The sequence below is a fragment of the Thermobia domestica genome, chromosome 7 (assembly GCF_964235325.1).
Source record: "Thermobia domestica chromosome 7, izTheDome1.hap1.1, whole genome shotgun sequence".
NCBI lineage: Eukaryota > Metazoa > Arthropoda > Insecta > Zygentoma > Lepismatidae > Thermobia > Thermobia domestica.
Genome location: NC_137460.1, coordinates 256,423,359 through 256,438,165, shown reverse-complemented (window position 1 = coordinate 256,438,165; position 14,807 = coordinate 256,423,359). Strand labels below are relative to the sequence as shown.

General features: G+C 35.4%; 1 protein-coding gene across 6 annotated transcripts in view; it reads left to right on the top strand.

The window, feature by feature from the left end:
* The window catches only part of LOC145690843 (uncharacterized), a 112,356-nt gene that overhangs the window by 44,171 nt on the left and 53,378 nt on the right, over positions 1–14,807 (top strand). For all 6 annotated transcript variants that reach the window (XM_081766198.1, XM_081766196.1, XM_081766192.1 and 3 more), the window contains exon 2: positions 4,008–4,576. In XM_081766198.1, coding sequence (XP_081622324.1) covers positions 4,071–4,576 — 506 coding nt within the window. In that variant the 5' untranslated portion in view covers positions 4,008–4,070. The remainder of the gene's footprint in view (positions 1–4,007; positions 4,577–14,807) is intronic.

The following is a 14,807-nucleotide window of genomic DNA, read 5'->3' as shown; positions in this document are numbered from 1 at the left end:
TCACCACGTTTGGTTCAGATACAACTCTATTCTTAATTAGTTACCACTCTACATTTCTGTATTTCTATCAATTACTGGAGCATAGTCCATACAACTTTTAGGTTAATAAATAACACAGTGGATCTGAAACATTGCCATATTATGTTCTGTTGCTTGCTTACCTTTTGTGTAAATTTACAAGTACAAAAAACGAATAAAGAAATCTTGAAAATATTTTCCATTATAGTAATGGTCATATCATAAAAATTGAATCCCGTGAAGAACGCATCACATTCAACATGGCTCGCACTTAAATCACAGACAGATTTTTTTTTAATGTCAGTTAATCTGTTGTCTGTAAAGTATAAAATTAGATAGCATTGTATAGAATACAAAGAGGCAAATAAGGCCGCAAGCTTGTAAGTGAGTTCGTTATTTCAAATTAATGACGAATTGCACTGATGTAAACAAGGGTCCAACAACTGAAAATAAGCACAAAATCGAACCTATACAAGTATCACGTAAAATAATTTACTTTGAGATTAGAGACGAGAAAATACTAGAATCGAATGTTTTGCAACTCGCAGCAAGTGTCTACTATGAATTCAGTACAGAACAAGGAGAATGATCTTTCACATTAACCTTTATTTTTTGCTGAGTTTTGCACGAAACAGTGAACATCTAAACTCTTCATGCGAAGTAGCTCCTACTTCTTTTTTCCCGTGACTAAACCATGATTCAAGGATACATCATGTTGCGTCAAGTTATAAGATGAAATCTCCGTTATGACATTACGGAAATTTGCACAAGTAAGCTTTCTATACTTTTTGGAATGCAGGAAAAGTGTATCGTCGTTCGTGACTATTGCTTTGATTGTAAATTCATGGTTTGACTACAGTAACAAGTCTACCACCCTAACTACTAATTCCTTTCCTTTAAACCTGTTCTACACATCTATCACGCATAAATAATGATATTTTTCGTTACATTTATATATATATATATATCTATCTGTCTGTACCTGCTTAGAATTTACTAACTCCATGCATTCTTAACATAATTCATGAACACCTATATCAAGTCAACTATTTTATTAGCTTTTTATTCTATACAAAAGACTATCCCATTTCTTTTTTCTAAAACCCAAACGAGTTACTTTATTAGTAAATCTGAGGGCACTCAATTTCAGTAGTGAAGCGGCTATCTCAGGACCTGCTTCAATCCTCCCCCGAATTGAGTTTGTGTTCCATAACATATTGTTAGTTTTTTGTTTCTCTCCAAGTGTATTTCCACACTCCCTTTTTGCGTAGAAAACATAATCGTGGGAACTTCATTTCATGCCTTTTTGACTCTTTTCTTCTGTTGGCCTTTAATATGGTTTTGTCATCTTATTAACTAATAACTTTAAATCGTTGATTTAGTCGGCATCCTGTAGCTAGTTTTTCGATTGTTAGTTGTTTTAAGGTGATATTAAGTGGATGGTAAAGCTCTAGCAGTATGCAATACAAGTCGCTGTCATAGCAAACAATAGTTATAGGTCAAAATTCATCTCTCTGAAGATTTTAAAATACAGGGTTCCGTCTAGGGATGAGCAGTGGTAATATTGCCGGTGGGAAGGAATTTAATAAATGGGAATATTCCCCGGTTTTTCCCTGGCCTATAAAGTCCCGGGAAGGAATTTATTTTCATTTGTTTACTTTATCTCCCAAATTATAAGAACCATATAACTGATTACTTTATTTCAATATATTATGATTTACTTCTAGGTTTTAAAGAATTTGGAAGTTAAAAAAATTAAAATTATTTGACTGTACTAATAATATGATTTTTTAAGTTCCATTTCCATTTGCACTAAAAAGTAAAGTAAATGTTTAGTATTGGCAGACCAAAACTAGCAAAAAGTAGGATGATTTACGGAAGAAATGAGTTGATATTTTTGTTCAAATAATCAAGGAAGTAAAGGTAAGTGGAAGTGATTTATGTGAGAAAAGGAAGTGAATTGTTGATAACGAAGATAGAAAACAACGTGCAATGCGGGACTCTAACCCGCCTTCACTCGCTAGCGCTCGCTCTGCAATGCTGTCTGAATTTAATGTTGGTAACGTAATTTAACGTATGAAACTATAAAACAACCGCATCGGAATAGAATATCGCAAAAAAGTAGGTGCAAAAACTGTCTTCCCCCCCAATGCTAAGCAATAGTCAAAATTAGCAAAGAACTAACTTACAAATGATGAAAAGGAACCATTTTGTAAAGTAATGTAGAATTATGTAGAAGTAGAGATGAAGTACTATTAATAAACTCTGAACCACCGTAAGCAATAAACGTCGGTTTGTCTCCTCTCTCTGACTTAATTTCTGAAGAGGTACTCGGACTTCTCTTACATATGAATTAACGCATGAAATTTCGAGAAATGGGTAGGAAGAATGGTCGTGTGTGGCAATGTTACATAAAAATTATAAAGGTAAGAAAGTATTTTGCAAATATTGTGAACATACATATTTATGCGCAAATGTTGACAAAATGTTTTATAACATTTAAAAAATTATTATGTTTATAACATTAGTAGTAGAGTCAAGTTTAGAAAAGCCACTTACATGTAAATTTATACTGTTCAGCGTTTTAAAGTATGTGGACGTACTATATCATTTTTGTAACTTATTTACTTTCATAGAAGATATTGTAAATAAATATCAATTTATGCGTACTCTCTAAATATAATAGAATATTAATAAAATAACATAACATCGTTCAGAATATACATTTTAAAGACTCCCCTGTGGACAACAGTAATAACATACTGTGATATAAAAACGAATTTATCTTTGAAATCATAATATAGCAATAGAATGCAATTTTCTTTGTAATTGTACATAAATTCCCGGAAAATTCCCATTTTGGGGAATCTTCCCGCGAATATTCCTGAAAAATATCTTCCCGGGAATTTACCCATCACTAGTTCCGTCCAGAAATTGACAAGACTATTGCCACTGTCGCGTGCAGATGCATTTGATAAATAGCAGGTGATGGAACAAGACATCCCTAGTTGTGCAACTGTAGCGTAATAGTGGATTGAAACCGGTGAGCATAAGCGTACCGAATCTATAGATAAGGGAGGCGTCATGGAAATCATGCTGAAAAATTTTGTGTAAAACTTGGTATATCCGGTTCGTGGAAAACTAAAGAGAGCCTACGGCCATGAGTACATGTCCAATCTTTTAGTTGACACAAAACCTTTAGGAACTACAGAAGGCGTGTGCAGACAACAATTCAAGCAACCTGCCATGACGAAAACAGTTTAAAATGTGTTTCTTATTTTATCTGTTGGAAGCTGGTTATTCCCTGAGTAACTATTTAATAGGAAAGGGTTTTGAAATCTCGAAAACGACAGTACATCAGAGGTTAACAGATTAGTTGCAGATAGGAGAAGTTCGTGCAAACCGTTTGTCCAGCGTTCTTTACTATAGAAGCTATAGCTACGCTTATTCAACTACCCTATTGCCCGGATCTCTCAACCCGTTATTATTTCCTATTTCTTAGTCTTACGAAAACCTTAGTCTTACGAATGTTTTTACAACAGTCAAAAACATCCAACGAACTATGACATGCAAATTATACAGCGTTCTAGAAACAATGTTCCAGTGTGCATTATAACAATAGGTTGTTAAAAACTTCTCAATCCCGAAGATTGTTATTTGCAGGTATATCAAATTTGTTCAGCAATGTTAATATTTTTTTTTCTTTTTTTATAGCCAGTTTCATTTCTTTCAGGTCATACACTGTAAGTACTAAAATCGCTCAGTTACTATTACAATAAAGTAGTCGACAATAATCCATGTAAAATCAATCTTGTTTCTGTGAAAGTTTTTTGAACGTGGTATTATTCATCCTAATGATTAGTTCTAAGCGCTTTTCCCGAAAATAAACTCTATATATATATATTTTGTGTGTGTTTAATGTTTGTTGCATATCTGTTGTTATATTAAACAATTCAATGAAATTGATGGCATATTTCAATGCTTTTCAGGAATATTAGGAAAGAGCTCAAGAAGAATGTCAAGAATTTGAAAGAAAAAAACAATTTAAATCAATGGCTTCCAAAATTTTTAACATTTCTTCTATTAAGGTTGAAGTGAACTCAGAAAGTTTTTCTACTAATGATTCCAGTAATAAACTACAGAATAATGATACTAATGAGTTCGAACATAAGGATCCTCTTGTCGCATGTTCTGCGTCACATATGGAATGTGCAGAATCAGTTGAAAAAGAAAGCGAATATTCTAGTAACTTGCAAATTTCTATGTTAGGAGAAACTTTGGTACCTGAGTTTAAAATCTGTTTACCGCAGAAACATTATGATCCACTATTAGATTGGAAACTATCTTCAAATCCAGTGTGTTTGATCAAGCGCTTACCAATAGCAGATTTACGTATAAGCTATGATCGTTTTAACAACAAGTCCATGGAGTCAAAATTCAGTGATTTTACGAACTTAGCAGAAGAATCAAACAGTTGTTTTATTGGGTATGATGGAACCAAAAAGGGCAACTATGAAAATGTTTGCCCAGAAGTAGCCCAATATTCTAAAGAAGTCAGGTACGTATCCACTCCTATATCTGTCAAAATTGCGTGGCACAAATCATTTGTTTTACAGGTCTCACATTTTTTTCAATATCCCTTTTACCTACTTTATTTGAAGCATATCACATTGGAAACGACTGAGCAATTTGGAGAAAGCAACAGAGCTCTAAGGCTAGTTTTAGACGGATGCATTTATCGTAGCAGATGTGCTGCCAAAAGCTCGTATAACATTCTATGGCATCAAGAGTATATGGTAATTCTACACAGTAGCATTTTAATAAGGATCTTATCCTGACGTAGCAACCGAATCACTGGAGAAGAGCGCACTCCGAAAGTAAAGCGTGAAGTACTTAAAGCTGTAGTCAATGTAAGAACAGTTCTTGCCGGTTATATTAAAAAAAAAACGAAAATCACAAAGAAGTATGTGGGCAAATAGCATCCCTATTCCAACTCATTTTTCTTTACTACAATTCGATTTCCCACACAAAACAAAGATCATGGATATTTGGCACAAAACTTTTCGCTTCCTTTTAGCACACCACGGCGCTGCAGTCAGACCAGAAGTGCTAGGGGAAATGCTACGAAATTAACAGGTTCTATCGACAAGAAATGCCATGCGTGGGAAATTCTATAGCATTTGCTACGGTACACTGTAGGATCTCGATGATACGATTTTTGCTACGATAAATCCTTCCGTCTAAAACTAGCCTTAGCTTCTAAGATATTCTCCTGTATTTCATTTCATGATCATTCCTTCCAAATTTTCGCTTAATTAATGAGGAAAACGCTGTGGAAATTGTTTTCTGTATGGCTCAAGTAAGAGATCCGTTCATTAAATTAATCACTTCCATTAATTCAGAACTTTTATAGATTAATTTCGATATTAGAGTACAGGGTATATATTCTAGTATTCATTACTCAATATCGTGTTCTTAAGTCAGACGGGAAAAGAATTAATTATACGTATTTCTGAGAAATAGAACGTAACGCCGTGATATGATTCTCACACTTACGCGTATGTTCGTGAGTTTCAGTGTTTAAGATATAAAAAATACAGTAAGTAGAAATATTTTTTCTTATGTACCGAATTTTTTAAAACGTTTCATATGTATGTATATAAAAGACAATAGTTCTACTTTCATGTCTTCAGTTAAATAACTATAATGATAGAATATCAGTAACTGCAAGACATCCTAAATATTTTGTAAAATCAATTATTAGCAAAAAGTCTCATCAAGATAATTAAAACACAACCTCTTAACCTAACAATAAAAACAAAGAAGAAATAAAAACAGTATATAAAATCTGTTTATTTTAGAAATACTTCCATACTTGATTATTTGTTATCTGCTGAGATTGAATTAAACTCCTATGGTAATTCTAACTCCGGTATCCATCAGAGACAGAACCCATTAAATTTGAAGGGACAGTGCTTTTTCGCAAAGCGACTTACAGAATGAAACATAACCTACAGTTTCCGAAGTAAATTGTAGAGATTGGAACTTTAGTTGCAGTTAGAATGTAAAAAATTTAGATTCTGAATTTCAGTTCACGCAGTAAAGAAACAATTTCAATATGTGAAAATGTATTATTCTCTAAAACAACTATGAAAATTATGGTGCTTCACTTTTAAATCTGTAGAATATGTAATAAATAATGACATTACTTTAAGACTAAGGAAAATTCATAGCATCTACGTTATATCAGGGCACCTTAGACGACGAATTAGACAGATTACATAATTATTTGACAATAATAAAAGTTTTTTCATAGTACACACGTGCAAAGACTGATCCTTTGAAATTAACTTATGATGTTCTTGTTCACAAAGAAACAAAATACGGTAGTCGAAGCATAACTGCAAGCATTATACTTTGCACGAACACTAAGATGACAGTTTAGGTGGGCAGAAATATTATCGCAGATCGGCAGGGCAGGAAATTTAACGCCCATCGGCACCGTGGTCCTTATGTTAGCAGGGCGTACAAAGGTCACTACGAAATTTTTTATATACGCACTGTTGTGACACAGTATTTGAATTCCAACGCGTTCGGTAGTGGTATCCAAAGCAAAGAAGCGAAGCAAGTTTCAACTCGCCTCGCTTATCGGCGTGGCCGTATCGCCTTCACTTGTTTGTTGATGTGAGCAGTATTCGGCTGTCTAGGATGGAGCTCGAAAAGGAACATTTTTGGGCAATGATCCTTTACGATTTCAAAACTGGTTTGAACGAGACACAAAGCCTTGACCGTTTGCAGGGAGCATTTGGGGACCTTGCTCCTTCCCGTGCTACAATTTTTCGGTGGTTTGGTGAATTCAGAAGAGGCCGGACATCGCTTAAGGATGAAAACATTGCCGCTGTGAACTACTATGGAACTTGCAATTTCCCATATAATAGACCATTCATTATTATATAAGTTGGTGGCTACCTGCCAGTATTCAAAATTGGCTACATTCGTGTAACTGTTTGTTGGACATTTTTGTAATTATTATTTCTTAAAATATTTGCTTATATTGAGCAATTCATGTCAGTAAAACAAAGGGGAAACTTCCTAAAATTTCTCAAAATTACAACAAAGATAATCGTTTCTATTGCTTATATGACTATTGTTATCGTGTCAATAGATCGTGCCTCTAAAGCCTCCAATTTTAAACTTTATTTTAAACACTATTTGGAGGTTCTTTCCAGACAGATTAAGATGTACTTTAATTCATTTCGTCCTCAAATATTTTTTCCTCTTGAAGAGCATGAAGGCGATTGTGGACAATTGACGATCTGGTACAGTCCGGGGCATAAAATTTGTTACAAAAATTCTAAGTCCAAATTAATAACAAACTCTTGCCCAGTTTTCTTATGCATTCCCGCAATACATGTATCAATCGATTAGTTGCTTCTAGTATTTATTCCAACTCCTCCCCTTCCTTCACCTCTCCTTGTCTAAAGCAGTGTGTGTGACGTAGTACACTCTTTCCATTCAGCTGAAAAAGAAACAGGAACCAAGTTTATAACGTTATAGCTTTAAAACAGTCTTTTCCATTCGTTTGTTCTGAAATATTTTTAAGAGCCTAAATTAAAGGAAAGTCACACAATCTTCCCAGAGCTTCATAAATATATTTAGTTTCATTCTTTTCCTTCTTTAAGGAGTGCAAGCTAGTAAGATGCTCCCTAAGAAATCTATGGAAATTGCCAAGAGCTCTAAAATATCTACGGACAGAAACGAGTTTTATTCAATGATTCATTGAATTTCTTTTCAGTAAGTGCAAGCAAATGTTTCAGGGGCGTCATTTGGGCAGGACAGGAGGGTGTAATTCCCCCTCCCTTGAGCTTCATAAATACGTATTTTTTGATCAAATGTATAGTAATACACTAATAAAAAGTGAAAATCTATACCGACAGTACTTTTTTTTTTTTTTACAGCTGTTTCAATTGAGTTGTATTTGCTAGAACTGTCGGTTAAAGGAAACAAAAGATCTTATACTCAAACACAAATCTCTCTAGAAGCTCTAATGGAAAACGAAACGAATCGTCGTAAACATGTTACGTTCTTGAAGAGGAAAAGAGCAAAACATTGATTGCACAAACGTATAATGGTATCATTTGCTTGCAAATTTAAAACTTATAGAAGTTGATGGCTTGTTAGGTGAGGGGTTAGTGAACAGGATTTTTGTACTTGTGGTCCAGGGTTCGAATCTCGTCCGTTCTTCTTACGTTTTGTTTCTTTAAGCTACACTGAGTTTGTTCATTCCAATTCTTTAAGCTTGAATTAAATCTAATACCAGTTAGTGAATTAAAAGTAGCTAACATTATTTTCAAATACGAGACGTTATTACATGCTTGTCACTAGCTCACAATACTCAACTTTGATATAAACTCTTGCAGCCTTCATTTAACTCATTTCTTGGCGAGTTTTGTTACAAAACTCATGAATCGTGGCGAACAAAATTGCTTTACCAGATAATGGTGACTGCTTTGAAACCAAATGACAAGTATGAGAATTAAAGGTATCATATCTGTAGTTTGGTGTGGAGAAGAAACCAAATAGCGAACGAAAGGTTTAAGAACAAACACGTTATTAATATAAACTATGCCAAAGATTATTGACTTATATGATTTAAAAAAATCGAAAGAAATTTTGAAGGAACGAAAAATACTAACTTAGAATTTTGTAACTGGAGGCAAGAAAATCTAATTTAAACATACCATTTAGCGCATATAGAGCGTGGATCTGTGCTCAAGGCGCTAGCTAATAATCTGGAGGTTCTCAAGTCGGAACCATATGTGAATATTTTGTTTAAATTTAGAATTTTTGGTGATCATTAGACGGCGATGACACACGTTTAATTGTCTTAAGGTATTTGAATATTTTGATCTTTCAATATTTGAATGATCAAATCTTCAATAATAATAATAATAATAATAATAATAATAATTATTATTATTATTATTATTATTATTATTAGCAAAGTAATTCAATAACACGTTAATATCTTTAATTATTTCTCGATAACTACTCGAACTTAAGACGTCCTCGAATCTAAGTCGCACCCCGATTTCGCTGGGCTAAATTAAAGAAAAATAGTAATATGTTATGGTTTTACTATTACTAAAGCACTCTTTGATATTGGTCATTTTCGATGATTTTATGTAACCCTCTCCCCTCTCCATGTTGGGGGCACGGTATGACAAAAATTATCCCAGGCCCGAATGTCATGTACGTTGAAAATTTGATCGAAATCTGTTGGATGGTTCAAGAGTTGTTCTATTGATTTTTATATATTAATCTCCCCTTCTCTTATCCTGTCCTATGTTCTACCGTCAAAGTGAAAATATTAAAACAAAAGTTTCTAGGCCCGAACGTCGTCTATGTTGAAAATTAGATCGACATCGGTCAGGTGAATCAAGAGTTGTTAAGTTTTATTCATTTTTATAGATATCTCCCCTCCCCTCCTCCTACCCTACGTTCTACCATCAAAGGGATATGATAAAAACCACCCCAGGTCCGAACCTCATCTATGTTGATAATTTGATTAAGATCAGTTCAGTGGTTTAAGCGTGATGAAGTCACCAAGACAGCATTTTTATTTTTATTTTTTGCATAGTCCCCCTTCCCCACCCCTACATTGTGCTGTCAAGGCAAAAAATGAAAACATCCCAGGTCCGAACCTTATCTATATTGAATGTTCGATTGATTGGGATCAGTCGGATTGTTCAAGAGTTATTAAGTTTCATTCATTTTCATATATTTACCCTCCCCTCCTCTTCCGCAAGTTCTAATGTCAAAATGAAATAACAAAAAGCTTCCCAGGTCCGAATTTCATCTATGTTCAAAATGTGATTGAGTACGACCGGGTAGTTCAAGAGTTATTCACCACCGAACATTGTCACCTTTATTTTTATATTTATAGCTGTTATGTATCTTCCCCCTCCTCTCCATCCTCTACGTTATTCCGTCAAAGTGAAATGGTAAAATCCATCCCTCGCGTTACTCGAGACGGGGACATATAGCCTCATTGCTGACGTCCCCATTAATCCCCCTACTCATACCCTTTAGTGTGTTTAAGTTAGTTTTTTTTTTTTTTTTTTTGTTTTCAGTTGCAAATTTCTAAGTTATTTTTCATTGTTTCAAAATTCTCGCATTTCTTGTATGATAATACAAGTTAATAATCTTTGACTTGTTTTATGTTAATAATCTGAGTTGTTCTTAAACCTTTGGTTTCCAATTTTGTTTTGTCTCTACACCAAACTACAGATATGACAAATTTAATTCTCATACTTTACATTTGCTTTCAAAGCGGTCGCCATGAACTGCTTAAAATCACTTTTTCCGTCACGAAACACCCAGCAGAGGGCGTACGATATCGTCTACAGCAATAAGAGGAAACTCCGCCTTGCTACGTGACGTCACATGAAGCACGTTCCGTTCAAACACCTAAGCAAAGCTATCATTTTGCTTCTGGTGTGAAAATGGCTCACTACGAAGCTTTTGTTAAAAGCAGCGTGATTGCTTTAATTGAGCACGCGGGCATGAACTATAGCGAGGCAGGCGCGAGATATGGCGTTAACCGTGCTACATCACGGAGGTGGTGGAGGAGATATGAGGAAACAGGAGATGTAAGACGTAAAAGAGGAAGTGGGCGACAAAGAGTTTCCTCTGCCGAAGAAGACCAGAGTGTAATTGCCCAATGCCGTGAACACCCTTTTATGTCTGCCCGACAGTTACGAGAGGAAACCAATTTCCCAGGCGATGTTACGACTGTCCGTCGTAGACTCAAATCCTTTGGTTTGAGACCATACAGGGCAGCTGTTAAGGAGCGACTAACAGAAGACCACATGGTTGACCGTCTGACGTTTGCACAGTTAAATATTGCACGTGTGTGGGACGAGGTCGTTGTCACAGACGAAAAAATATTTTCCAATGCAAACTTCGGACCGAAGCGTGTTTACCGCCCCCCTGGAAAAAGGTATGCCTCTGAATACGTTTCCCGTTCTGGTCGAATGGGACATGTAACTGTCCACTGTTGGGCATGGATATGCAAGGCTGCAAATTTCGGAGGAATCTGCAGGATTCCTGGTCGCCTAAACGCCCACAAGTATGTGGAACATCAGGATGAAACGATCCCGGAAATAAAAGCTAATGTAGGTGACGGCATATTATATTTGCAACAGGACAATAGCTCGATACATAATTCAAATGTGGTTTAGATATGGTTACAGAGGCAACCTGATGTCGAAATAGTTGACTGGGTTCCTCATGGATCAGATCTGAACCCTATTGAAAATATGTGGGCCTCTGTTGCAAGAACATTGCGGGAAACCTGGTCGAACAATCCTCCAGGAACATCTAATGATCTTTGGGAGCGTGTTGAAGATGCGTGGTCGATCTGTTGCACCCAACGCTTTATCTCTCGCCTGGTGGATTCAATGCCACGGCGTATGGCAGCTGTAATCGAGTCCCAAGAGGACTGACTATACACACTATTAATAAATGCTCGCCCACAACATCATCAGCCCTCTCGAGGGCTACCTAATTCGACCCACTTATTAACAAAATTTTATGAAATTCATTACGCGACACCAGGGAATGTAAGTGTCTCAGTATGTTCTGCATTAATAAAGAGGCTAACGTGCGAGACTTGGTGGCCGAGTGGTATTATGCTTGCTATGTAAACCAAAACCGCCTGTAACAGTGGTTCGCATCTAGTGAAGAAGATCCCTACTTTCTATCACCAGGGATATTTGCAATACGCCTTCTGCTATGTCCGCCGGTCTATTATATGACACATAATGTGGACCGCCATAAGTTTTTACTTAGTAAACAATTTATAAATATATGAACAAATACCTAGGTATATTAGAGTAACAATGGAATATAGTACCTCTGTCCGACTAACGTCGCTCTGCATATGTTCATTGTATTACACCGGAAGATGAATTAAATAAAGACTTAAAAATTTGATATAAAAATTGATACGTAATAAGTTAAAGACAAAATATATAATTATAATCTCATATTTGAAACTAATTTCGACTACAATTAATTCTCTACCTGCTTTCATAAATAATCCAAACCAAACTTCGAGGTTTGGAATGCACAAACTAAGTGTAGCTAAGAGAAAAAAGTAACAAGAAGAGCAGAGATTCGAACCCACGACCACCAGCGTAAGAATTCCTTTTACTAACCCTTCATCTATCAAACCATGACGTGAACATGACTTTTGTAAGTTATAAATTTGTATCCAAGAAACACCATTAAGCGTATGTGCAACTACTGCTTTGCTCTTTTTCTCTTCAAAAGCGTAACATGTTTAGGACGATTCGTTTCGTTTTCCATTAGAGTTTCCAAAGAGATTATTTGTGTTTGAGTGTAGAATCTTTAGTTTCCTTTAACCGACACTTCTAGCAAATACAACTTAATTCACACAGCAGTTAAAAAAAATCGTACTGCCTTAGAAAGTATTCCTAAAAGCAGAAGCTGCATCATGCATCCTGAACAGTGACGTAACTAACGGCAGTGCGTTGAGGGAGCCCAGAGTAAAACGGGGCCCATTGAAAATTCGTAATTCCACTATTTTTCCTCGATGTCTAAAATGAGACTACTTTAGTCTTACATGAAAAAGAAGCTGTGGAGGGGACTGCGAAGTCTACTGAAAAGATTTATCACGTCCTTGCAGCAACAACTTTAAGTTTTGGAACAGTAATGAAGAACAAGATTGATTGAAATTTTAACTTAGAATGAAATAACTAAAAATTTAATCTTATATAACTCTCATTGATAGTAGTGTTCCGTATTTGTTTAGACGCCTATTCTTTTATAACTTTACCTATGGTGCATGGGGTCCTTGGTTCGATCCCAGCTCACGCCGAATGAACTTTATTATGGACAAACACCGAGTGCATGAGTGTCCACGGGTTTCTCCAGTTTCCTCCACTTTTTTCATTAAACAATTTCATTTATTTCTCACCATTACTCTCTCCATTAGCATAGTCGGCATAATCGTGGGACGTAAAAATTAGATATTTCATTTCATTTTTCTTTTATAACTGTATATCACTTTTTCTGTGACGAGAGCAACATTTAAGCGAGTATTCAGTAAATTAAACCACTAAAACCTATATTCATTGCACATGAAGATTAGCCCTTTGGCAATCTTCAGCATGGACAGAAAAAAAAGCCAATACATTGATATTGAAACAGTAGTTAACGAATTCCTCTGCGAAAAAGATCAACCAAACTGTTGTGTTTCAGATGATAATTTATAATTATACTTAGTTGGTTCAAATTTCTCCATAGTTGTGGGGGCGAGATACTGAAAAAATCCCTACCAAGAGGTGAAGGTGACATGTAAAAGTAGTCAAATACGAACGAAATTAGTGTCGAATTCATATGCAAAGATGAAAAGTGACACTGTGGATGCTGAGTAAGTCCAAAATGAGCCTTGGTTGGCTTCGAGTTGACAATGGGAGGGTGACAGGAATAAAGAATCGAAAATATCCTATATTTGTGTCGAATGGATAGTTTTCGGGATCACTGACATAAAAGGTGATATTTCAGATGAGAATATGTCCAAGGTTGGCCATATTGAAATGGGGTCATAGGGAGAACCAGTAAATACTTCAGAACAGTTCCTTTTTGGTGCGTTTCAAGACACTGAGAGTGAAAAGTGATAATGCACAAATCACATTCTGAATTATCGGAGATATGACTTCTGAGGAAGTGTCGTTGCTCCAGGGAGGCATTACTAACTGATCACTCCCTAAAATCGTCACTGTTTTGCAGGGCTGTAGACAGAAATTTATTTCAGCGATCGAAAGCTTTACAGAAATTTATTTCAGCGATTGAGGGCATATTTTACTAAAATGTCTATCATCCAGGGGCGGATCCAGGATGATTGTTTGGGAAGGGCGGTCGTTCGAAGTCAAATCAAGGTAAGAGCGGATTGCAAAAAAAGAAAGAAAGAAAGAAAAGAAAAGAAAGAAAAGAGAAAATAGAGCATGAGAAAGAGCTCTTCTGTAGAATTAACTTTCTTAAGAAAGTAAGGCCTATCTACTTTAGGTTTTAATTTACGTTTATAATACAAAGATGAAAAATACTTAGGATATGTTTTATTTTTAAATTAAACAGTATAAAAAGGTCCCTATTCTGGGGGATGCGATCACCCCAAACACATTCCCCTGGATCCGCCCCTGCTATCACCATCTATCAAGTTAGATATATATATATACAAACAAAAAAGTAGTGATTTCGTGGGGGCAAAAGGTCTGGATTGCCAAGGCCTGCATCCTGTGTATGTCCCTGCTGCTCTGAATTGTCAAAAGCTCCTCTTCAAAGGTAAGACATAAAATGTAAATAATAAACGTGTAACATAGAATACAATATAAATAGAAAATATGTTATAATTAAGAAATAGAAAATAATTATAAAATAAATTTGAAGGACAATTTAAAAAAATCAATAATACTTGAAAGTAAAATATACTTTTAAAACAATTTTGCATTTATGCAGGGCTACAAACAAGTGAGGAGTGCCATGTAAATTTAGTAACAAATATAATATTGGAAAATTATTTCGAATTAAACTAGTTGTGACTACATTACTTCAAACTTGAACTTGTGGAATATACAGTATGAGCGTAGCTCAAATAAAATAATCAATAAGAATGGTCTTGATTGGAAGCTCGGACCATCCACGTAGGAGTAACTTACATTAACCATTCACTTAACAGACAATGACGCACAGGGCTTGGCACT